The sequence below is a fragment of the Empidonax traillii genome, unplaced genomic scaffold (genome assembly GCF_003031625.1).
Source record: "Empidonax traillii isolate 1590-97213 ecotype Southwest subspecies unplaced genomic scaffold, ASM303162v1 scaffold383:size710549, whole genome shotgun sequence".
NCBI classification, from domain to species: domain Eukaryota; kingdom Metazoa; phylum Chordata; class Aves; order Passeriformes; family Tyrannidae; genus Empidonax; species Empidonax traillii.
Window position 1 is genome coordinate 658,056 of NW_020955576.1, and position 23,989 is coordinate 682,044.

General features: G+C 52.3%; 1 protein-coding gene across 5 annotated transcripts in view; it reads right to left on the minus strand.

The window, feature by feature from the left end:
* The window catches only part of LOC114062094 (H(+)/Cl(-) exchange transporter 5), a 33,194-nt gene extending 10,335 nt beyond the window's left edge, over positions 1-22,859 (minus strand). The window contains exons 1-4 of one of the 5 annotated variants that reach the window (XM_027893149.1): positions 22,772-22,859; positions 12,413-12,562; positions 3,303-3,454; positions 1,152-1,251 (exon numbers count right to left, since the gene is read on the minus strand). In XM_027893149.1, coding sequence (XP_027748950.1) covers positions 1,152-1,251; positions 3,303-3,454; positions 12,413-12,562; positions 22,772-22,775 — 406 coding nt within the window. In that variant the 5' untranslated portion in view covers positions 22,776-22,859. Of the gene's footprint in view, positions 1-1,151; positions 1,252-3,302; positions 3,455-6,483; positions 6,622-12,412; positions 12,563-13,518; positions 13,632-14,737; positions 14,847-22,771 lie in introns of those variants that run through there. The other 4 variants (XM_027893151.1, XM_027893148.1, XM_027893153.1 and 1 more) reach the window with 4 other exon arrangements.
* Positions 22,860-23,989: the final 1,130 nt, after the last annotated feature.

The window sequence follows — 23,989 nt, forward strand, 5'->3', positions numbered from 1 at the left end:
CTGTGTTCCACCCTGCATCCCCAGCAATTAATTCTTCCCAATGACACTGAAAAACTGTTTATTAAACACAGCACAGCAGCATTCTTGGAGGACTCAGACAAAATGTGTCACCAGAATCCAGGAGCTGCACCAACAACACCGACACTGTGACAGGAATAACTCTGAATTTGGAAAAAAACCACTTCCAATCCCAATTTAGAAGAAGAAAAATAAAGGGGGGGGGGGAAGTTACAACTGTGCCAAGTGAAACAACGCCAGCAGAGCCAGCACAGAAGTTAATTTGAATTTTAAAAGAGGAATCTTCATGCAATTTCTATTAATAACTTCTGTGATTCCCAAAGATCACTGGGATCAGCTCTGTTCTCACCCAAACCCCCAGACCAAAGCAGAGGCCAGGAACAGGGACCCCTGATCCATAAGGAGCAAGTGGCAGCACAAGCTTCAGGGGCTGCAATCAACATTCAGCAAATCCACCAGTTAATGACAAACTGGCCAGCAGCCTTCCTTGGTAAATATTAACAGGAGATTTCACTCCATCCCTCGTGACAGATGCTTCCCTGCTTCCTATCGGGAAGATCTGTATCCAAGTGATTTACTCCTGCTGCCCTAGGGCCAAAGTTTGCTTCTAAGTCATTTAAGAGGTCTCAGCTAGCCAAACCCTGAAAGAAGATGACTTTCAAAAAACACCTCTTGATTTTTATATCCACGTAAAGTGAGGAAAAAAAACCCAAAAAAGAAGTAACTCTTGCTGGCAGTCCTTGGCATTAACCTCTGCAGTGCCCCCGAGGAGTGTTTGGCATTGATGTACACAAAGCACAGCACTCTCCTCCAGCCCAGCATTTCCATCAGCTCTGCTTTAATTAACATTTTTTTTTATTTATTTCAGAGCTCTGTACCAGCAGCAGACCCAGAGCAGTGCCCAGGACAGCTCTCAGCCTCAGTTTTGTTTTTTTTTTTTTTGCACAAACGGGGCCCCAAAACACTTAAAAATAAACCTCTGTGAACTACAATGCAGCGGCAGAGCCCTCAGTGTCGGCACCAGTCCTCAATCCAGGGACAAATCCTGCTCCAGGGACCTCCCAGGGCTTGTGAAGGAATTGATCCTCATGCTGTAGCGCAGGAATTAGTTTTCCTTGGAGGTTTGCTCTTACCTGCCAACAACCCAATGAAGAGCATCAGCAACCAGCCAGAGAAGGCATCGCTCACGCTGTGCAGCAGCGCCCAGGTGGACTCTTTGCTTCTGTTGGTGATCTGGGAAAGGGTTTTCAAAAGGAAACAAAAATCCTGGTGTAAATGCTCTAAGAACTACTTGTTGACACTGTCACTCTACTCTAGGTGGGTGGGGGGAGAGAAAAAGCATCAGACAGCAGCTGCTCCTACAGCTGGTGCAGTAAATGCACCAGCTGGTTGGGAGGTGTAGGAGAATGGATCAAGGATCGTGGAACCCCAGAATGATCTGAGGGCAAAGGGACCTTAAAGATCACCCAGTTCCAACACCTGCCACAGACAGGGACATCTTCCTTATCCCAGGTTGCTCCAAGCCCCATCCAACCCGGCCTTGGACACTTCCAGGGATGGGGCAGCCACAGCAGCTCTGTGCCAGGGCCTCAAGGATATGGACACAAGGGGGTCACAGGTTTAATGCCAGCACAGAGGAACGGTCAGGCTTGCAAGAAGGCAATGGTGGCACTGGGAAGTGGGACTCAGCCCCATCCCAGACGCCCCAGGCTGAGCTGAGGCCTGTCAGTCTCACTGCTCCTGACAGGCGGACAAAGGGGGACAGAACAGCCATTGTGTGCCCCGGGTACCCAGCTGCCTCTCCCAAGGGAAACATTCCAGCTCTCCACTATTATTCCCAGATAAAAAGGCACATTGATGCACACAACTAATACCCACTAAATGAGGAATAAATGCAGGAAGAATCCTTTCTGCCTGGATGGGCGTCCGTTGGGTTTTTCCAAATGCCACGCTGATCCCTGTGACGGAATCCAGGAGGGCTTGGGGAGGCTGCCAAAACTACTTCCTTTAGATTTCTTTCCACTGGACAAACCTCACACTTCTTCGGCCAGCCCTAACTCCTGACTTGACCTGATTTGATCTCTCCTATGAAGACAGGCTGGGGTTGTCCAGTCTGGAGAACAAAAGGCTCCAGGGAGACCTTAAGAGTCCCTCGCAGTGCCTAAAGGGGCTCCAGGAGAACTGGAAAGGAACTTTGGACAAGGGCCTGGAGTCACAGGACAAGGGGGAATGGCTTCCCACTGCCAGAGGGCAGGGTTAGATGGGATATTGGGAAGGAATTACTGGCTGTGAGGGTGGGGAGGCCCTGGCACAGGTTGCCCAGAGAAGCTGTGGCTGCCCCATCCCTGGAAGTGTCCAAGGCCAGGTTGGCTGGGCCCTGGAGCAACCTGGGCTAGTGGAAAGTGTCCCTGCCCATGGCAGGGGGATGGAACTGTATGGTCTTTAAAGTCCTTCCCACCAAAACCATTCCATGATTCTCTGATCTCTGCAGACAGGAAACTGTCCCACGCTGATGGGCACCACCTTTGTACCCACACCTGTGACCAGGGTTTGGGGTTTGGACTCTTAACCCAGTGACAGGACCAGTTTTGGGGCAGGAGGCAGCAGGGACATGGATCCCCTTGGCTGAGTCTGTACTCCCTCAAATTTGGGGGCATTACACTGTATTTCTTGTATTTATTCACACCCAGAGCAGGGTCTGTGCTCTGTTTGGGTCCTGTTAGCAATAACACAAGTTGTTTTGTGAGGCCCAGGGGAAAAAAAATAAAGAATCAAAGAATATTTTGGGAAACAAATAGACAGGTTGAGTTCAGTCATCACCCTCCAAGAGTGCTGCCAGTGAGGCAGGAGCAGACTGAGGACATGGGTACTTTATTTAAAGTCTCCCTTGCTTTCTGAGCAAATTCCCTGAATTGCACAATGGTGAAGAGATTCTGGAAGAATTCTGGAAGAATTGCACTTCTCAAACAAAAAAATTCCAACAGAAAGAGCATCTTTCACCTTTGCTGTTGTGAAAGCAGAAAAACAGGCTGGTTTGCCTATCTGAAACCCGCATTTTAAATAGATAAAAGTCTTCAGAAGAGAAGTAGCCACCGATAACCTGCAACACGTGGGATTTAGGGCTCCTTGGCCTCTAACTAAAGCCCTCACCTCCCATCCTAAGGTTAACCCCTTCATCCCACGTGATTCCAGGAATTGCCTCCCTACCCCAGCAATCAGAACTTGGATTAACAAAGTTCATTATCCTGCCCTCGGTGCCAGTGAGGAGGAGTAGGAATTTTTACCTCCCTGTGCCTGTCCCGGTCCCTGGATTTCTCTCGCACCCAGTCTATGGTGTTAAAATCTTCATAGGTGCCCACTCCAGGAAGAGGTTCCTCCAGGAAATCCATCATGGTGCTTTTGCCATTCATCCCTCCTCCATTATACGTGGAAAAGCCTGGTGGGGGGAGGAAAGGTGGAAATTGAGCATTTCTTAGTTTCTCCCTTTTTTATAAAACCCCAAAACACTAATTAAAGGGGGGAACCACAGGTTTTAGTGGAAATAGAGCTACTGAGGTGTTCTCTGAGCTAAATACCCCAGTGATCTGTGCCAGGTACAGCCTTCCCAGCTCCAGCAGCTCACATGGAGATGGGGCTTTCCTGGAAATGACTGTTCAAAACCAAAGGGAATCAGCACTAGATGTTTACTTCTCCCCAAATCCAGGACTTGCCACGAGGAATATTTTGCCATTTGAGGCAAGCAGAGTGGAGAGGGAGAGGAGAAAGGGAATATTTGAGACCCCCAGGCGAGCTGAAGGGAATCCCAGGTGGATATGGCGAGGATGAGAGGAGTAGGGTGGGCAGGAGGGCATGGATGGGAGCAGGGATACAGGGAAAGCAAAGCATCCAATGGGGCATGGAAAACAGAAACAGTGGTACCAAAAGGGATACCATTGGGAAAACATCAAACTGGGGCTTGCAGCCTCCCTTGGTGGAGAGAACTCAGCCAAACCACTCAACCTCCTCCCTAACCTGCTCCAGCCCATGGAAAACGACGGTTAGAGTGGGTGTACGTTCCCAAAATCATGGTTTTGTAAGACACTAAGTGTTTCCAGCCATCCAGAGGGAAGACCAGAAGAGCAAAAGCCAAAATCCAATCAAAACTGGGAAGCGGTGTGGAAAAGCAGGGTTAAAACTCCCAGGCAGAAGGATATTTCACTCAGCATGTTTAGGTTGCAGCTATCACCAGGGCAAAGGTGTCTCCAGATGGGAAAACCAAGGAATTCAAACAGCTGCTCTCTGCCCCATCATCTAAAGCAGGAGGGGAAAAGAGAGCTGTGATGTCTTCCCAACCCATCTCCCAGATTGGCACGGCTGCCTCTTCACAGGGAAGAAGGCCCAGGAAAACAAGATGAGTCATGTACAGAACTGACAACCACCACAAAATAACCCACTTAAAAACGCTCCTCACTTCATCTGGGACAAAAAGAAGGTGAACTGGAGTTCTCCAGAGCTCTTCCCAATGGTGAGAGCGCAGGCCACGAGCCCCAGCTTGCACAGGGAAGCAAACAGGGCACGTTTGCCAACAGCCACAAGGAATTCCTGGCTTTAAGGACATTTTTGAGGTGAAAAGCTTGCAAATACACAAACTGGCATCAAGGCTTCCCTGTTCAAATATCCCCACTGGAAATTCCAAGCTCTCTCCTATAAATCTGATGGACCAGAACCTCCCTGAATAAATGCCCCTGATAACAACAGACAACCAGGTGGGGGAACGTGGAGCACTGAGGTACCTGGAGCTCCTCCTGCCCGCCTGGGTAGCGCTGCCCAGGGCCCCCTTCTCACACTGCAGTGTGTTTTTAACATCCTTGTGCCCTGGAAAATCTGGAATATAGATCTGGGGACGGAGGGGTGGTTACTGACGGCTGGTGAGAGACTTCTGGGAAGCCAAAATCCATCCAGGCCTTCATGTCCACCAGACAAGGAACTACCACGGCCACATTTCCAGGGATGAGGTGGCTCTGGGGGGAATGACGGGTTCACCAAGCCCAGCAATGCCAAAGACAACACCAAATCCACCTCAAAAAGCAGGTGAGTGACTGCCCTGCACTCCCATCCTCAAGCGAGGCAGCCCAGCCTGAGGAGTTCTCTTTGTTTCTACAGGAATGACCAACTATCCTAGAAGTACCCCAACCATTCCCATCTCACTGCCTATTCCACTGTTTTTCTGGCATATCCACTGCAATGTTTCCTGAAGATTAAAGATACAGCTGTCCTAAATTAAAGCATTAACACAGGAGAGTTAAACCAGGCAAACAGAACACTCTGAGAATCATTATCTGCAAGAAGCTGAGATCAGGGGCATTCCGTGCTCACTGTCCCGGAAAAACTGCCCAGACCAGTGACTTGGAGCTATCCTGGGAATGCTTTCCCAGCTCAGGGCTGCCAGGGGAGCACCACAAACCAGACCCTGAGGGCACAAAGCAAGCACAGAGATGCAATGCCAGAGGGGCTGCAGGTCATGGGACTCTGATGGCCCCCTCAATCCCTCAGGTACAGCCAATGTGATCCCCTCCCATCCACACCACAGCCTGTGATCCCATCCATGATCCCATCCTCGGCCTGTGTGATCCCACATGAAGAAGGGACTCACAGTCTCCAAACCAGGCAGGTGCAGTTTGGAGCCTGATCCCACTCTCCAGGATCTCCACTGAGCCCAGCCTGCCCATCCTACAGCACCAGGGTTTCCATTCCCAAAGCAGAATCCTAAGGTCTCCAGCCCTACACCACAATTGTCCATTTGACAGAAGATAATGAGGAAACATCCTTATATTTTTTTTCCAGGAGTAATCCAGAACGGTAAAATGGCTGACAGCCATAAATATTTATCAAGATCATATTTCCTGCCTCAGCTGGTTGCAAATCAAGGATCCTAGAATAAGCAGACAGGAATAAAGGAGGAAAATGAGCTCAGTGATGCTTTGCCACTGCACAGGTTCTCCTGTTGTCGGGAATGTCCAGATCTCTAAATCAGAAAGTGAAAAGTGACCCTGTTACAGCTCATTTCTAAACACAGATTCCTCGGTGTTTTGATCACCTCCCCAGAACGGGTTAATTAATCCTCCACTTCAGGCTCTGGCTCGGGAAAACCAGGCAGGGCTTGTTAAAGTTACAGACTCTGCCCTGTGCCACCCCCACAAAGCCCCGGCGTTTAGGAAGGGTCCTGCCAGCAGCAAGGGGACAGCCAGGGCACCTGCAGATCCCTGCCACCGCTCCCTTGCTCCTGCAAATCCGGGGAAAGCCGGGGGTCTGCAGGCAGTGCACAACCATTACACAGCAGAAATCCCACTGCCCACCCACCCTGATCCAACACCTCCATCCCAGCCCCAGCAGTTTGCCCGCTGCCTCCACAGCCTGCAGGGACACACGGACACGTTCCCCTTGGCTCACACCTCCTCCTCCTCCTCCCTGGAAGGGTCTCCTCACCCTGGCTCAGCCGCTCCTCGGGAGCACCTCTGGGGGTCTGTCTGTGCCATGGCCGCGGGTCAGGGGGTGTTCCCGGGGCTCACAGCGGCACTTGCTGCATCCTCTTCCTCCGGACTCCGATCCCGCAGCGGTGCTGCCCCCCCCCCCAACCCGGCATGTCGTCACCGGCACCGTCACATGAGCCAGCCCTTGCACCTCCACGGAGGGACAGGATTGGAGAGGCACAGGGAGAGGGTCAGGCTCGCAGGAAAGGGCAGAGGGAGCGAGCTCTGGCCAGAGATGGGGGAATCCCGATGCACCCCAAAGAGCAACGAGCGGAGCCGCTCCGGCAGCACTCGGGACAATCTATCTGGCAGAATGGATTGCCCGGGACTAAAACCCATTTGCTGTGCTGCAGGCTGAGAGCTGCAGAGCTGGGGCTGGAGAAAACTCCCTGGAAAATGCTGCTTGTGCTCATAAGCACCAAGAATCAGGCAGGGTGAAGTGCACACTCAGATGTGATCAGAGTCACAGAGGGTCTGTGGTGGAAGGGACCTAAAAGCTCATCCCACTTCACTCCCTGCCATGGCAGGAACACTTTCCACTAGCCCAGGTTGCTCCAAGCCCTGTCCATCCTAGTCTTGAACACTTCCAGGGATGGAGCAGCCACAGTTTCTCTGGGCAACCTGTGCCAGTTTGAAGCCATTTCCCCTTGTCCTGTCCCTCCATCTCTTGTCCCCAGTCCCTCTCCAGCTCTCCTGGAGCCCCTTTAGGCCCTGCAAGGGGCTCTCAAGTCTCTCTGGATCCTTCTCTTCTCCAGGTGAACCCCCCCAGCTGTCCCAGCCTGGCTCCAGAGCAGAGGGGCTCCAGCCCTGGGAGCATCTCCGTGGCCTCCTCTGGACTCATCCAGCAGCTCCACATCTTCTGATGTTGTTCCCAGAGCTGGAGGCAGCTCTGCAGGTGGGGTCTCACCTGAGTGGGCAGAAGGGGAGAATCCCCCCCGCCCTGTTGCCCACGATGGGGATGAGCCCAGAGCACTGTTGGTTTCTGGGTACAGAGCACACAGCCAGGGTATGTGGAGCTTCTCATCCACCAGCACCCCCACAACCCTCTCCTCAGGGCTGTTCTCCATCCATTCTCCACCCAGCCTGAATTTGTGCTTGGGACTGCCCCGACCCACACACCGATTCCCCTTCACCCCAAAGATACGCCAAACCCGACCCTTAACCACCTCACCAGCCTGTCCGTGGAGGGACACCCCAGACAGAGCACCCTGCTCCCCACCTCCCACCAGGAATACTCCTGGCACACCAGCCTGGGACATATCCTGCTCTGCACCACGTCAGGATGCGGCACAGGAAAACACACATTTATCAGCAGCCTCCCGACCCCCGTGGGTCAGTCACTGATGTACTGACACACAAACCCCTTTCTTTTCCCACCCAGCTCACAATTTCCCCGCTGAATAGCTCTTGCTCACTGTCCTTCCAGCAGACAGCCACTGGATTGTCCTTTTGTCCTCTCGGCACAGTCAATACTTCAAAGCGCTCTCCCAACCCCGGGCCTCACGAGCACCTTTATCTTGCCATTCAATGTGCACAAGGCTGGTGATTAAGTTCCTCCAGCTCCAATTTGCTGGTGATAACTTGTCATTCAGACATTCAGACTGAAACTCTACGCCCTCCACGTGCTGGCTTTGGTCTCACTGATTAACTGCTCCAGAGCTCTGGCTGAGGAAGGCAGGTGACAGAAAAAAGCCAGGGGAGATGTGCCAGCTCGAGGTTCCCACTCCAAGTTTTAATTAAATTTTTAATTTAAGATGGAGACTAACTCGCTGCTAAATCCTATTTGTGCTCATAAGCACCAGGAATCAGTGAGGGTAAACTGTGCATTCAGATCTCTGATTGTGGAGTCACAGAATGGTTTGGGTTGGAAGGGACCTCAAAGCCCATCCAGTCCCACCCACTGCCATGGGCAGGGACACCTTCCACCAGCCCAGGTTGCTCCAAGCCCCGTCCAATCTGGCCTTGGACACTTCCAGGCATCCAGGGGCAGTCACAGCTTCCCTGGGCAACCTGTGCCAGGGCCTCACCATCCTCACAGGGAAGGATTTCTTGGATCTAACCTAAATCTCCCCTCTCAGTTCAAACCCTCCCCTGTCATTACCTGCCTCCATTCTTGCCTTTAGAGCTCAAAGAGAAAAAAAAAAAAAAACATTCAATCCTACAGAGAAAAGGAGACCTTCCACCACTTCCTTCCACCTGAAACACGTTTAAATCTTCCTCTGAAAGAAAGGGGAGCACAGTCCTTTGCTCCTACAATTTAAAGCCCATCCAGAGGCTTCCATGACTCCCAAGCATTACATCTTATTGCTCCCGAGCTGGTGCTGCCTCCCCACTGCCCGAGTGGGGAAAGGGCCACTGAAATAAAACACGAGACAAACCAGCATTGCCACCTCACTTAAACACCCACCACATTCTTTAACCTGTTCAGGGGAAACCACTGGCATTCCAACAGTCTTGGAAAGGGCTATCCAGGAATCGGTAGGAGTTGCCCTCATAACAAGGTTGGCAGAAGCAACCCCCTCTGTCTAGGAGACATTTCTTGGCAAGGCAGCTTTTCCAGCAGATTTGGCTAAAGGAATCAGGCTCATAAATCTTCTATTTCATCCAAAAAAAACCCCAACAATCAACAGGACTGCAGATAGAATCCAAGTGACCATGATTTAGGTACCCATGAAGCTTTGGACAGAATTTCCTTTACAAGATCTAAAGCAAATTAAGCTGTTGGGGAGTAACAGGGAAGCTTTCTCCCAGAAAAGCAACAGGACAGAGACACAGGATAATGAACAAATCCCTCTGTTTTCAAACCAGGAGAAAGGCAACCCTGGAATCCCACTCAGTTCTGCTTGTCCTGGGCCATTCCATGTATTTCTAAGAGGTTTGGAGAAGTGGTGACTACACTTGGGGCAGTGTTTTGGGTAACCAGCATGTCTGGGGCTGGCTTTAGAGACTCACAGCTGGGATTGGAGGGAGCAGGAGAAACTCACTGCCAAAAAAACCAAGGTTTAGAGGAGGAGGAAAAGAACTGCAAACCCTCCTGCTCTAAGTCAGCACGTTTGACTTCAAGTGTCTGCGACAACACTCAGCAAGTGGTTGCTCAATAACTGAAGGGAGGCAACCAGGAAACAGCTCTTTTCTTTAAAATTCCCTAAGCCAAGAAGCAGCAGAGGTTCGCTGCTGCACAAATGCACCTTGGACATCACGTGTAGCTCTGGGCACCTTGACTGTGAAACAGAAAGGTGACACCAGTGAGATGAAACAACTTCTAGGAAGCCAGATGACCTTTAAAGGTCCCTTTCCAATGCAAACTACGTAATGATTCTAGGATTCTGCATCCTTAAAAAGACTGTGCCACCCCATGAACCCTTTGGCCAAGATGTAAATCCCAACTCTGACAACAACTTTGAGGAAGCACTGCTAAGGTTCCCTCATTTCCTGCTGTAGCAGCATTACCTTAGTGCCAAGACTGCAAGGAAAACTATAAAAGTGTCAGGGGATTTGTTTAAACAGTCTGACTCCCAAGCACAACTTAACAGCGTGGAAAAAAAAGCCCACAGTAATCAAGGAAAGTCTTATCTGTTCCATTTTACTGATAAAATGCTGAAGTCCAGACCAGAGGAGGTAAGAGGGAGAGAATGTGTTACTCGTGGTGAGGTTTCAGTGACACAAACAGGCATGAGAAGCCACTGCAGTTGGTTTTAGAGCAGTTTGACTGAAACAGGCCTGAAGCACTTGGAATATCTACATTTCAGCAGCAGCAAGGCTGGTGGTTCCCAGCAGAGCCCTGCCACTGTCACTCACCAGTCAAGGCCCCCTAAAGGAAAGCTCTGAGGAGCTCCAGCTGCCACAGACGTTCCAGATTTACAGATCCATCAGGCAGGAGGTGACACTTCCTCCTCTGGGCACCTGGCAGGAGCTGGAAGCTCCAGTTTTGGATGCTCTTTCAATTTGAAAAGCCACCACCCTTGCAGGAGAGTTTGACAGCCTTGGAGAGGGGAGAAGGGGTTAAGGCAGGGCAGGGTTCTGGTTCCCAAAGGCATCACTACCTGGTCCCCATCCAACACCACACCAGGCTGAGGTTTGCAGGGAGAAGCTCAGTCACCACCTCCCTGGCTCCAGCGAAATCTGTGCCCCCACAGCCTCAGGTTTCACACCTGGCACCCAAACATTTGCCAGCTGACTTCTCCTGAAGTCACCAGGGGAAAGTCACAGGGTGAACCGAAACTGCCATTTGGGCAAGGAGCTCTTTCCCCTTTTACATTTCCTCTTTTACTTCTGTGTCACCTTTCCCGTGGACTTGAGCATCCTGTCAACAGAGAGAGCCTCGTCCAGGGGAGCAACTCCAGGGAAGGTCAGGTTGGATATGATGGAAAATTTCTTCATGGAAAGGGTTGTCCAGCCCTGGCACAGGCTGCCCAGAGCAGTGGTGGGGTCACCATCCCTGAAGGAATTTAACTGCCATATGGATGTGGCACTTGAGGAACGTGGGGGATGGTTGGACTTGATGGTCTTGGAGAGCTTTTCCAACCCAAAGGATTCTGTGATTCTCAGCCCCCTGAAGTGCTGCCACCACCATCACTTCAAGCCAGAGGTGCCAGTGGGGCAGAGTCCTGCTTTTTTTATAAAAGTAGCCACAGGCCTTCAAATGTCCTCAGTGGAGATGGGAAAAGCCTGTTAAACAAGGAGAGGAACAACCAGATGCTGTTCCCAGCCAACAGCAAAACTCGGATCAAGTCACCCACTACTGCTTCTAAGCTCCATGGGATAACAATCTCCTGACAAGAAATTAAAGGATTAAGCTCCTTTTCTCTAAACATCAAACCCGAGCCCAGGTTTCACCCCAGAGAGCTGACACCACCCTCCTCTGTGTTGAGGGAACCCAGGGAACAACACATTTGGGAGGTAAGGCATGCACATAAATCCCTCTGCACAGTGACAGAGGGTTTTGAACCACACACAGATGTTTCTCTCTCAGAGCTGACCCACACACAGTGATCCCTCCTCTGCCCAAGCCGAGTGGACAAGGATCACATCGGCCTCACAAGGCAACCTGCAGAAAAGCTGGCACTTCGGGCTCCTGGCAGGTGACATTTTTGGGAAGCCTGTCTTCCCTTCCAGAGGCAGAGCACACAGCTGGGAAGCAAATCAGAGGGATTTCTTTTGAATTTCTGCCCTACAGTGAAAGGTGTGCAGGAAGAAGAAGACGAGATGGTTTACGGGAAGGCACAGAGCCCCAGATGAAGTATTTGTGCTTTTACAGTAACCTGTGATAATTCACAGAGGGTACAAGCAGGCAGGACTTGCTTGTCCAGTGCCAAAGCTCAGCAGACCCATGTAGATTCATCCCTTCTCCACTAATGTCACAGTTCAGACTCTTGGAGGAAGAACAGACCCTCTGGACAGCTGAGGGTTGGCAGGGGAAGCCAATAAACCCTTCTCTGCTGTCACAGTGCGAGATTCTCTCCACAGGGGAAAACCTTTAAAATTACAGGTAAAGAAGAAGAGAAGAGAGGGGAACAGAGGGGAGAGGAGAGTCTCTGCAAACATCACAACCCCCCCTGGGTTGCCATCCCTTCCCATGGCACTCATATCCTCCCTCCTGGCACCGCCACCTCTTCCTTGCAGCTGCTATTTTGGAAAACTCCAGAAGGGACTATCCAGAAGCCCAAAAAACAAAGCAGTGGGAGAGAGTATGTTACATCTCACAGCACAGGAACCACACAGAGAGGGATGCAATCCAGCACAGAATCCTGCAAACTCTTCACCCTGGTGCCAGGACACGTCAGACCCATCCTGGGCAGAGGCCAGCAGGATACACACAGAAAATATTAGCATGAAATCCTACCAAAAGCCACCAGGAAAAACAGGGGAAAGCCCGTGGGTGTTACCTCCCATCTCCCTGTCGAGTGGTGGGTCATCGTCTGCCATGGATAAGTCCACAGATGCTCCGGCTATTTCCAGCATATCCTCATCACTGGTGCTGCTCTGGAAGCTCCCCCGTCGATAGCCTTTCTGATCCATGGCCAGAGCTTCCAAACCTGGGAGCAAAGGGGAGTTTTTTTAGAGCACAAGCAGGGAACTTCACTTTCTAAGCCAACTGGACTGACACCTGACCCCAAAAACCCGGAGGCTGCACTACCCTTCCTATGGGAAGGGTGGGTGCAGTGCCACCACCTGAATTTCAGGCTGGAATTCCAAGGTTTTGGAGGGGCTTTACAATTCTCTTGCGCTAGATTTCACACTGCCACATGCCAGAAATGACAGCAGGTCCCAGTACGGCTCCTGAACCCAACTGGGGAGCCACAAACATGGCAGCAATGGGGTGCCTGAGTTCTTAAAAGAACAAGTTTAGCCCACAGAGATTCTCCTGACAGGGATCCTACATCCATCCATCCACTGCTAGAAGAGGGCTCAGACTGGATGCTGGATAATGAAAGGTCAGCAGTGAGTGAGGCTTTACTAAGGCTATGAGACAACAAACAGCAAATCACCCCAAAAATGAGAAACAGCCCCATCTCAGCTGTGCCACCCCACGCCACCGACTGCCACAACTCCCAGTGATCCGACCACAATCCCAAACACACGAGCAGCCCAAAGACCTCAGGACATGCTTTTCTCTGGGGAAAATCAATTATATTATACAATCACAGAATGGCTTGCTTGGAAGGGACCTTAAAGCTCATCTCACCCCACCCCTTGCCATGGGCAGGGACACCTTCCACTAAACCAGGAGGCTCCAAGGCCCGTCCAACCTGGCCTGGAACACTTCCAGGGATGGGGCAGCCACAGCTTCTCTGGGCAACCTGTGCCAGGGTGTCCCCACCCAGCACAGGGCCCCTCAGTGTCTCTTCTGTTGTGAGGGGCCCCAAAATTGACCCCAGGATTCAAGGTGTGGCCTCAGCAGTGCCCAGCACAGGGGGACAATCACTGCCCTGGTCCTGCTGGCCACACTGTTCTTGATCCAGGCCAAGTTGCCATTGGCCTTCTTGCCCACCTGGGCACACTGCTGGCCATGTGTGCTTCGCTCTTGCAAACACTGATATTTTTTTTAGAGAATTAGAGAGGAACCAAATATGTGGCTCAGCCTCAGGAAGGCAAAACGCCAGCCAGCACTTCCCAACAAGCTGAATTACACACTCTGCAGAAAACACTTCCTATTACACAGAAAAAGCCACGACAGCACACACAAAAAAGGCCCTGGCGCTGCATGGACTGACGCGTTGGGCTCTTCACTGCGGAACGTGGTGTTCCTAAACTTTTAAGGCCTGTTTTCTCATTAAACTGGTGCAGAATACCCCAGGAAAGAGGGAGCCCAGGGGAGCTGGGTGCTCAGGAAGGCATGTGAGTTCCCTGAGAGCACAGAGACTGCGTGGCACAGAGAGCCGAGGGCAGGAGAAAGCCGGGAATTCAAAGTTAGTATTCAGCATATTCAATAAAGATAATTAAACATCATTAAAGCGCTGTGGTGCTCCTCCAGTGAGATGCTTCCAGGGAAAACAGCAGGTTCAACAGCCAGCCCAGGAGTCAGGGATGGCCTGTTCATCCTGGCAGAGAACTAAGGAAACTCTGTGGTTGTGTGTCATGGGGCTCATCTGCAGTGTAACACAGTTTTACAGGGATTTTCCAATAAAGCTCTTTGTGTGTGTAAATACAGAGGAAGGGGGGTTAAAATATGTTTGGATTCCTAGAATCATGGGATGGTTTGGGTTGGAAGGGACATTTAATGCAAAAGAAGCATCAATTCCTGCCCAGGCTGCACAGGCAGCTGGACCCCCTGCTCCAGGAGCAGAAACCGGAGCAATGGCACCTCCTGATTCTCCCAACTCCTCCCCAGGTTTGTGCTCATTTACAGCTTTAGAAACCAAAACAGAGGCAGCAAACAAAGCACCTTCCAGCTGCAGCAGAGCCCAGGGAACACCTGGCAGCACAAAGAGGACACAAAGAAGACAATTCCGTGCTCACTTTTCCCCCCCAGCCCCGAGGCAGCTCCGGGTTTAAGTCACTTTTCCTTACCAAAACGCTCCCTCTATGGGTGAGCTTTCCCAGGCTAAACCACGCGCACAAAAAAATAAAATCTAAAAAACAAAACAAGACCATTCTCGTGCTTATCTAGTTGTTAATTTACCGCCATTCTTCATCAGGCAACAGCTGCCTCTTCCCACGGGCTACAGCATTGCCGGGACCTCCCCTTGCCCCTCAGCAAAGGTACGTACCCCAAGGCTCCCGGTGCCCCCAGCGCCGGTGGGACGCCATCCTGCTCCAGCTGCCCCCATCCACCTCCTCCAGCTTTCTACTCCGTCCTGGCGCTCCCCATGGCAGTCAAGAAAAAGGGAAGCAACGAAGCAGAACCCGACAGGGTCCCCGCGACGCCTGGAAGTGACTCAGATGACAGCGCTGGCAGCCAGGAAGCTGCAGCTCCGCTGCCATCCCGCTGCCAGCCCCAGCTCGGCCGGGATGCTCAGCCCCCGCCGTGATTTCCAATCAAAAAAAACCAGACATTCCAAGATTTTCTCCTTGTTTTGTGCCCCAGCGTCACCCAGCGCCACCATGGCAGCAGGGGAGTGGGGCTGGTGAGGAGTAAGCCCCGGAGAGCTCCGGCACTGCCACGCTCCGAGCAGCCCTTCCAGCGCACAGGATCGAGGTTTTCCCTCGAGTCGGAGCGTGGAAAAAGCTCCCGTAGCATTTTCCCCTCCCCGTCGGAGGGGAGGTTTGACCCCAGCTCCACCAGCACCACACGGACATCACAGCAGGAGAACAACACCAGGAGCGGGCAGCAATCCCAACCAGCCACCTCCGGAGTCATTCCCGCTGTGGGAAGGAGCCAGCTTACCACCTAGTGGCTGTTTCCTCTGGAAAACCAAAATGTGGATCACAAGATAGTGTTTTTTTTTTTTTTTTTTTAAAAAAAGATCAACAAATCTAAGCCATGCTCTGACAGCTCAGGGCTTTCCCTCCTTCCCAGCCCGTCGTGGCTCTCGGGTAGCCCCTTCAGGCAAGTACCAGATAATAAGAATAAAAAAAAATAAGAAAAAAAACCACGCAGAATGAGCCAACCGTAACTGAAGAAAAACAAAGGAGAGGAGAGAAAAATGTAGCTGTTTAGTTGTTGTGTCAACACGAGTGTTATGTCAACACTCGTGTTTCAGAGAGCCCTGGAATTGTTTGGGTTGGAAGGCACCTGACAACCTGAAAATTCCACCTTCCTACCATGGGCAGGGACACTTTCCACTAGCCCAGGTTGCTCCAAGTCCCGTCCAACCTGGCCTTGGACACTTCCAGGGATGGAGAGTCCACAAGCTCTCTGGGCAACATCACCCCTCCAGAGGCTCATGTGCCACTAAAAACCCCCACATTTCCCTCCTCGAGCAGAGGACAAATGAGGGGCAAACTCCATCTACACCTAAACTAAGTGAGCTGGTTTGGATGTTGTTGAATCCCAGTCCTCGAGACCCAGAATCCTGTGCAGGAATATTTTTAATAAGGAGCCTCGTGCTCAGTTGTGCTGCCAAATCGATCCCCCAGGGAGGGACCAGCCCTCTCTCCCCACGTTGGTACAGCAAAGCCGATGACTTACCACAGTCAAGAAAATGTTGTTTTTCCAAGGCATTCCCTGCTCCAATTCCCTGTGCTGCCTGAAGTGACTACAACCAGCCTCTGCTCCTGTGGATGGGAAACTACACCAAATTTACAAAGGTTGGAATGACAGGACAGCGTGGAATGGCTTCATGCTGACAGGGGCCAGGGTTAGATGGGATCCTGGGGAGAAGTTCTTCCCTGTGAGGATGGTGAGTTCTTTGCCCAGTGAAGCTGCAGAAGGGTGGAAGCATTCAAGGAACAGGGAGCCCTGTTGGACAGGGCTTGAAGCAACCGATGGCAGTAGAGGGTCATCAAGGTCTCTTCCAACCCAAATCATTCCAGGATTCTAGGACTGCTCCCTTCCCAGAGTGGCCAAGGGGGGGTCTGGGGCTCCCCCAGCCTCACACCAGTGCAGGAGCAGAATCCTGTCCCTCTCAGGCTGTTGGCAGAAGGTTGACCTGGCCAGTGGGACTCCCCCACTCCAGGCAGCCTTTTGCCCTCAGCAGCTGCTCCAGCAAAGGCAAACACCCCCTGGGAATGCTGCTGCCCTGGGCCAGGGCTGTCCAGCCACACTGCCCTGAACAATAGGAGGTTTGTGAGAAACTGGGAATTCTACCAACACAAGCTGCACACAAAGACTTGGATTGTTTTAGGGCTTGTTTGGGGCTCTTTTGTTGTTCTCTGACACGTACTCACACAGGCCCCCAGAGTGCTCTGCCCTCACATCCTCCCAGCAAGGCAACAGGCACTGTCAGGAGTCACCAGGTCACAGCAGAAAGCAGAGCGTGAACCCTGGGACATTTTGGGTTTTCCTGGCACTTCTGCACAGGGGGCTGATACAGCATGTGACGGGATTCCCTGCTATCCTGGGATGCTCAGGTACCACTGACACCACAGCCTTACAGCCACACCAGTATCACCTCTTCTGGATAATCCATCACTCCACAGAGCTTCTGCCTCCCAGCCCAGGACACAGGAATACCCAAGGGGAGGCAAACAGCAAACACACCCATCCCAAAACCACGACAGGCATTTCCAGGTTCCAGCCCTCACTCCAGCAGGTGTGGACCGAGGCGATGCACAGTGAGGGCACAGCTGTGACCAAAGGCACTGCCAGCCCTCCTCAAAACCAGCATCAATCCTCCAAAAGCCCAAAGAAACATTGTTCAGCACAAATGCAGCTGAGCTGGAAGCACCTGTACACCACAATTCATGACTAGGAACATTTCTTCCTGGTTACTGCCTCAGTTATCTGCTCCATCCATTGCTTTCTCCAGGAAACCTCAGGTTTTTTCCTCTTAAACTTTATTTCCATTTTAATTCTCAGTTAAAAAGCACAATGTCAGCTCAGACATCTCTTCCCAAGAAGTTCTTCATAACCATTTTCAGCTTCTCAGTTTAATATTTTGACAAAAAGCAGCCAGGCACAAAAATGTCCAAGAACCAAATTTACAGGTAGCTTGTGATGTGTTCAGGGGAGGTTGCTACTGGACTTTAAGCTGTATTTTCCAGACTAAGTCCAGTTACTTACAGCAATTTCCATACTGCAACACAACAGCTTCTCTGCCATTCCCAGCCTCTTTGGGAATCCAGGATGGTGACATCACTGCCTGTCGTGGCTCTGAGCAAGAGGATCACCTTGTTTTTGTGACATACCTGTGTGGCTGGTAAGCGATAGCTCCCAGCTATCCACGGCCATCCCGGGGTTAGCAAACCTTTCCCACCACCCAGCCCTCCCAGCACACGGGAAAAGTGTGACTAACACATGACCCAGAGGGAAACAGCCAGAATAAACACATGTGGTTTCCACCACGGAGCATTAGGACCTGATCCGGCACCGCTTTCATCCCCAAAACATCAGAGGCTCCAAAGCCACCTCCTGCCAAAACGTCTGCTCTTAAACTGGATCACAACCACAGCTGTCCTCTTGGCCAGCTCCTTCCCTAGGAGAGCTCTGGGAATCAGGACATCCCTACAGGCCCTCTTTTTGTTATGGGGATAGGCTGCTCCTCACAAGAATTTCCACATCACACAGCCCACACTCAAGGAATGCCACAGCCAAAGTCCACACTGAGGAGAAGTGGAGTCAGGGACTCCCAGATGGCAGTGAAGGCACTCAACAGGTTTCAGTACCTCTCTCCATCCTCTGCCTGTGAAAGGGTGCAGAGGGCCCAGCCCCACGACCCGCAGACTCAGCCCAGGACAGCGAAACACGTGGCAGCTCCCAACAGCCTGTGAAACCAGCCCTGGCACATCCACCACCAAAACAACTGCAAAATGCCTTGGATGCAAGATGAGAAGATCTTAACACCTAGAACCCTGGAATCCCAGACTGGTTTGGGCGGGGAAGGACCTTAAAGACCACCTCATTCCACAGCCCTGCCAAGAACACCTTCTACCAGACCCAAGCTCAGTCCAACCTGGCCTTGGACACTTCCAGGGATGGAGCAGCCACAGCTTCTCTGGGCAACAAACAAGATAATTTTCTACTTCCCACATAAGTAAGTTACTGGTTTTTAACTTCGCTTTGGAGTATTTTGTAAACCCATTGCCAGTTTTGAGGTTACAACTGTCCCTCCTAGCAGTGGCACACTGTCCATCCACCACAGCCCGTGCAACACCAACACACAGGATCTGCACCTTCAGACTGCGTGACCTACACTCATCCCATTCTTCCCATATCTGCCACCTTTAATTATTTTCCTGGAATTCAAAAAGAACAAGAATTTGCTGTTACAGATCTAACAGAGAAAGCTGATACCCAAATCCATCAGAAAAAAAAAAAGAAGCCACTAATAAAGTATCATCTCACCTCAAGCACCACATCTTTTTTCCCGTTTTCCTTTCCTTTCCTTTTTCCCTTTATTTTTTTAAGGACTGTCATGGCTACAAAAGCAAGATTTCAACAGATATTTCCAATTACATTTAATAGTCCAGTTTGGCATCATGCTTGCATCAAGTCTCAGCTGGAAACCTGTCACTCCACGCTTTGTGAACGCCCGGCGCTGGAACTCTTCCAGCAGGACACCTTCATTTTCGTGTTGTTTTTAGGAGACACTTCTCAGAACACCCCGAAATCCAAACAGCACCACATGGAACTGGGGTGAAGACTCATTCTAGGGAGATGCAGCTCAGCCTCTTGCTTGACAAGGTAGAAAATACCCAACATACTGAAATACGGGCTACAACAGATTTAACGGGATTTTCAAGCCCGAAGAGAACATAAAGCACAACTCACACAAAATCCTGGGAGAGAACAGTCTGGGAAAGCCTCCCTGTGGTGAGAGGATGGGTTAGGGGAGGAGAGCCAGAGCCCAGGCCAGGACTGCTGCTGGGCTCCTGGGGAACAGCAGGGACAACCCGGAGCTGCTGCCAACTGCAGTGGGAATTACAGCTGGCACACAACCAGGGCTGAGCCCACCTTTCCAACCCTTCCCTCTCCACCAAATCTGTCCTAGCTGCTCAGCACATGGAGATTTGATGCATTTCTGTCAAACCAATGGATTTCATCCTGCTCACAGGCACCTCCTCGATCCGAACTATTCGCTCTCCTTCCTTGTAGATGGTTTAAAAAAAAATCAGACTGAAGTTCCTGAAGAAGGGAGGAATAAAGCCAGCCTTTAGGAAGTGCTGGATCGTAGCCCAGAGGCTGCGAACCCTGAGGCACTGAGGCAGAACTGGCTGGCACACACACCACGGGGGGACTCCCAGCACTGGAGCTGCTCCTGGGACTCATTGAATTTCCACAGACGGTTCCAGCCTCCTCCCAAAGCAGGACACACATTCCAACCTCACCTTCCACCTGGCAACAGCACAAACTGGGACGTTCCAGCATCCAAATGTTCTGGAGGAAAAGCCATGAAGAGGCAAAAGGACTATTAAGAAGGAAAACAGGGACACCATGGAAATCTCCCACCCCAAAACGCCCGTGTTTGCTGTGTCTGACCAAAGCACTCAGCGGGGCTCACCCCTCTCCCTGAACTCCAGGAACACCTATAGCATCCCTTTTTCCAAATAAAACATATATTCATCCATGGAAAGCGAGGAATAATGGCTCCACACTGCCATATGGCAGGGTTAGATGGGATGTTGGGAAGCAATTGTTCCCTGTGAGGTGGTGAGGTCCTGGCACAGGTTGCCCAGAGAAGCTGTGGCTGCCCCTGGATCCCTGGAAGTGTCCAAGGCCAGGTTGGACGGGGCTTGGAGCAACCTGGGATAGAGGAAGGTGGGACTGGATGGGCTTTAAGGTCCTTCCAACCCAAACCATTCCATGATCCTCTGAACTCAGCAGACAAGAAACTGTCCTACACTGATGGGCCCACCTTTGTACCCACACCTGTGACCAGGGTTTGGGATTTGGACCCTTAACCCAGTGACAGGACCAGGGCTCACAGTCCCTCAGAAACACCTGCTCATGAAGCTGTGCAGCACAACCAGGAGGGAGCTGTTATCCCAGGGGGAATAATGAAAGGTGTGATGCAAGATGCACAGAGCCACTCAACCCCACGCTGTCAGCCCTGCACTGGGGCACTCAGAGCTGGACAAACCTGCTGGATGAGTCCGTGACCAGACCATGGCAAGGCCAGTCAGTGCCAGCCCTCCCCTGGCTGCACAGCCCGGGGCTCCAGCTGCCCTGTCCAACTCCCAGAACACCCAAAGCACTTTGGAGACTACAGGGATGAAACTCTACCCCTACCTGGACATGCTCCAGGTAAGGAATTTTGCAGGATGGGTTTGCCTTCCCTCACTGGTGACCACATCCAGCTGGAGACACAGCTAGTGCCACCTTCCACAACAAGGATGGAAGAAGAAAATGAAGGAGTGTGGCAGAGGGAAAGAAATAATATGGGATTGGGGGAAGGAGGAGGGGGTGAAGGTGGATGCAAGGCAAAGAAGAAGCACGTGAGCCCTGAGAGCTGAGGGGCTGCAGGCAGCGCCTCAATCTGCAGGACAGGTGCCACCACCACCCCACAGATCTATCCCTGAAAATGCTATTCCCAGATGAAAAAAGAGGCTTTGTGTTCATCACCCCGCACTGAGAACACCCCCCCACAACACCCAGGGGCAGCAGCATGAGCCTTGGTGCTCCTGCAGAGAGGCCTCCCCAGTTTTTGGAGCCCCTCTGCTGAACCCCTCCCCAGCTCACGAGCTGACAGCCAGACCCCAGAGCCTGTCCCATGACACCTCCCATTAAACCAGTTGTTTGTGACGAGCTGCTCGTTATCCTCTAATTGCAGGTGGCACCGTGGCCATTGCACAACCAGCCTTTGCCCTGCCAAGGCAGCTGGAGCCAAAGGAATCCTGCACCCCTGACAGATATTTGCTGAAATATCTGTGTTACAGACCCATTTCTTACCAGCTTCCTGACTTCTTGTTTTTGTTAGGTTTTTTTTGGTTTGGTTTTTTGTTTGTTTGTTTGGTGGGTTTTTTTGTTGTTGTTGTTTGTTTGTTTTTTAAATAAAAAATAATCCAGGCCAAGCGGGATCGAACAAATAATGCTGGAGAAAGGCTGAAGGGATGTGTTTAGAAGGAAATCAGATCCTACCCCATCCTGAAAGGCAAAGGAGTTGCCAAGAGCACCTGGCAGCAGGAAGCAGAAGCACAGCTGTACAGAGAGGGACATGAGAAAGGAAAAGCACCTTTGTGTAGCACAATTTCCCCAAGAACCTCCTACAAACACAGCAGAGGAAAGAGCTTTGGAATTTTAGGACCTATGGTGATTTTCCAACTTCTGAGCCTTCTGGCAGCTGAGGGTGGTGAGCTCCAAAAGAGGTTTGCTGCTGTTTCCAAGGCGTGCAGAGTACGGGAGGGACAGAAGGTGCAGGTACCACACAACAGCAAACAAACCACTTCAGCTCCCGGAGAACAACTGTCAGTGACATCACCACAAAATCCTGGGAGAACCAAATCCTCGTCCCAGAAAGGTATTTTGCTGCAGCCAAGGGTAAGGACAGACACCAGGGACCATTCCCTGCCCCCTGCAGAGGGTAGGGACCATCTCCAAGGGGGCAGCTCAGCACAGTCATGAGATGATTTGGCTGCTACATCCCAAAGAATTAAAAACAGTTCCCTGTTCTACACAAGCACCGTTCATGCAGCGTTTAAAACCAAAACCAATCCTGTTTTCCAGTCCTTCTGGGAACAAAAGGAGTCAGAGGAGCAGCAGTGTTTGCCAGTCCCTGCAGCCTCCCGGGTGCTGGCGCTTCCAGTGCTGCCCCACAGACCCCCGAGCCTGAAGCAGAACCACCAACACCTGGAACATTCCCAAGCTGTGCCTGCCACAAACACCTGCTCCCCCCTGGATACAAAAACCTACATCATTCCTTTCATTCTGGCTGCACAAACCTGAGGAACAACCTCCAAGGTTAGGGAAGGATTCAAAGCTTGGGCAAGCCCAAACTCACAGAATCAGGGGCTGGGAACATTCACTGATTCACAAACTGCAGCTGCACTATTTTCTCACACCATCTATTCCTGAAGGGTCCTTCAGGTAGGAGCTTTGCTTGAGCACCCAAACAGACTCGCAGGGACTCCAGCTCTGCCCCCATGTGCTGCAGCAGGGGCAGACAGAAGGGAATCCCATCCTCACACACTGCCTGGTCTCATTTCCCACTCCCAGCACTGGTGTCTCCCCATGGAGAGCTCAGTGGCCATTCCAGAGGATCATTTACCCATCCAACAAGTGCCATCGGTACCTTCTTCCAAGGCTCAGCTGCTCCTGCCTCCTCTCTGGCGCTTCCTGGAGCTGCTGGAAGAGAAGGAGTGACTCAGGCAAGGAAGCACAGCCAGGACATAGGACCTCTCCCTGGATGAGCTAAGGGATTAGGGTCAGCCCTGCACCAGGAGCAGAGGGGCTAGTGACACTTCAGACACTGAACAGGAACCATGGAGCGGTTTGGGTTGGAGGAGACCTTAAAGCTCATCTAATTCCACCCCCTGCCATGGGCAGGGACACCTTCCACCAGCCCAGGCTGCTCCAAGCCCCGTCCAACCCGGCCCTGGAATTGTCCAGGGCCGGGGCAGCCACAGCTTATCTGGCCAACCTGTGCCAGTGTCCCGCCACCCTCCCAGGGCAGGAATTCCATCCCACCATCCCACCTAACCCCCCTCTCTGCCAGCGGGAACTCACCGGCTCCTGTCACACCCCCGTCCCTGCGCGACGCGGGGGACTCGCAGCTCCCCAACCCCGTGACTGCCCCCAGCTCCCAACACCACCTTCAGCCACAGCTCCCCCGCCGGCGGCGGGGGCCGCGTCCCTCCCCAGCGGGCCCCGCGGGGGGAGAGGCCGCACCGTTACACCGGGCTGCCCCCGGCCCCGCAGCTCCGTGCGCGCTCCGTCCGTCCGTCCGTCCGTCTGTCTGTCTGTCTGTCTGTCTGTCTGTCTGTCCGCGCGAACCTGCCCGGCCCTGCCCTGTCCTGTCCCTCACCCGTGCCGTGTCCCCTCACCGTGCCGTGTCCCCCCCGCCCCGTCCCGGGCCCGGCGCCCCCGCGGCCCGTCCGGCGGCTCCTGCGGCGGGGCGGGCGGAAGGGGCGGGGCGCCGTTGGGTCGCCCTCCGGCGCCATCTTGGGTGTGGGCACCGCGCTCTTAAAGCGACACCGCCTAGTTATGGAGGGGGGGGGAGAAAAGGACAGCCGGGGTGGAGGGTCCTGGCATCTTCACGCTGCCCTGTCGGCTTTCCCCCTTGGTTCGCACCCAATCTCAGAACTCCCAGCACTGTTCCCTCCCCAGGCTGTTCAATTCCCCTCATCGTAGGCCCCTATCACTGGCCCCCGTCACTGATCCCCCCCCATCAATGACACCCCATCACTGACATCCCCCGTCACTGACACCCACCGTCACTGACACCCCATCACTGACCCTGTCACTGACCCCCCATCACTGACACCTC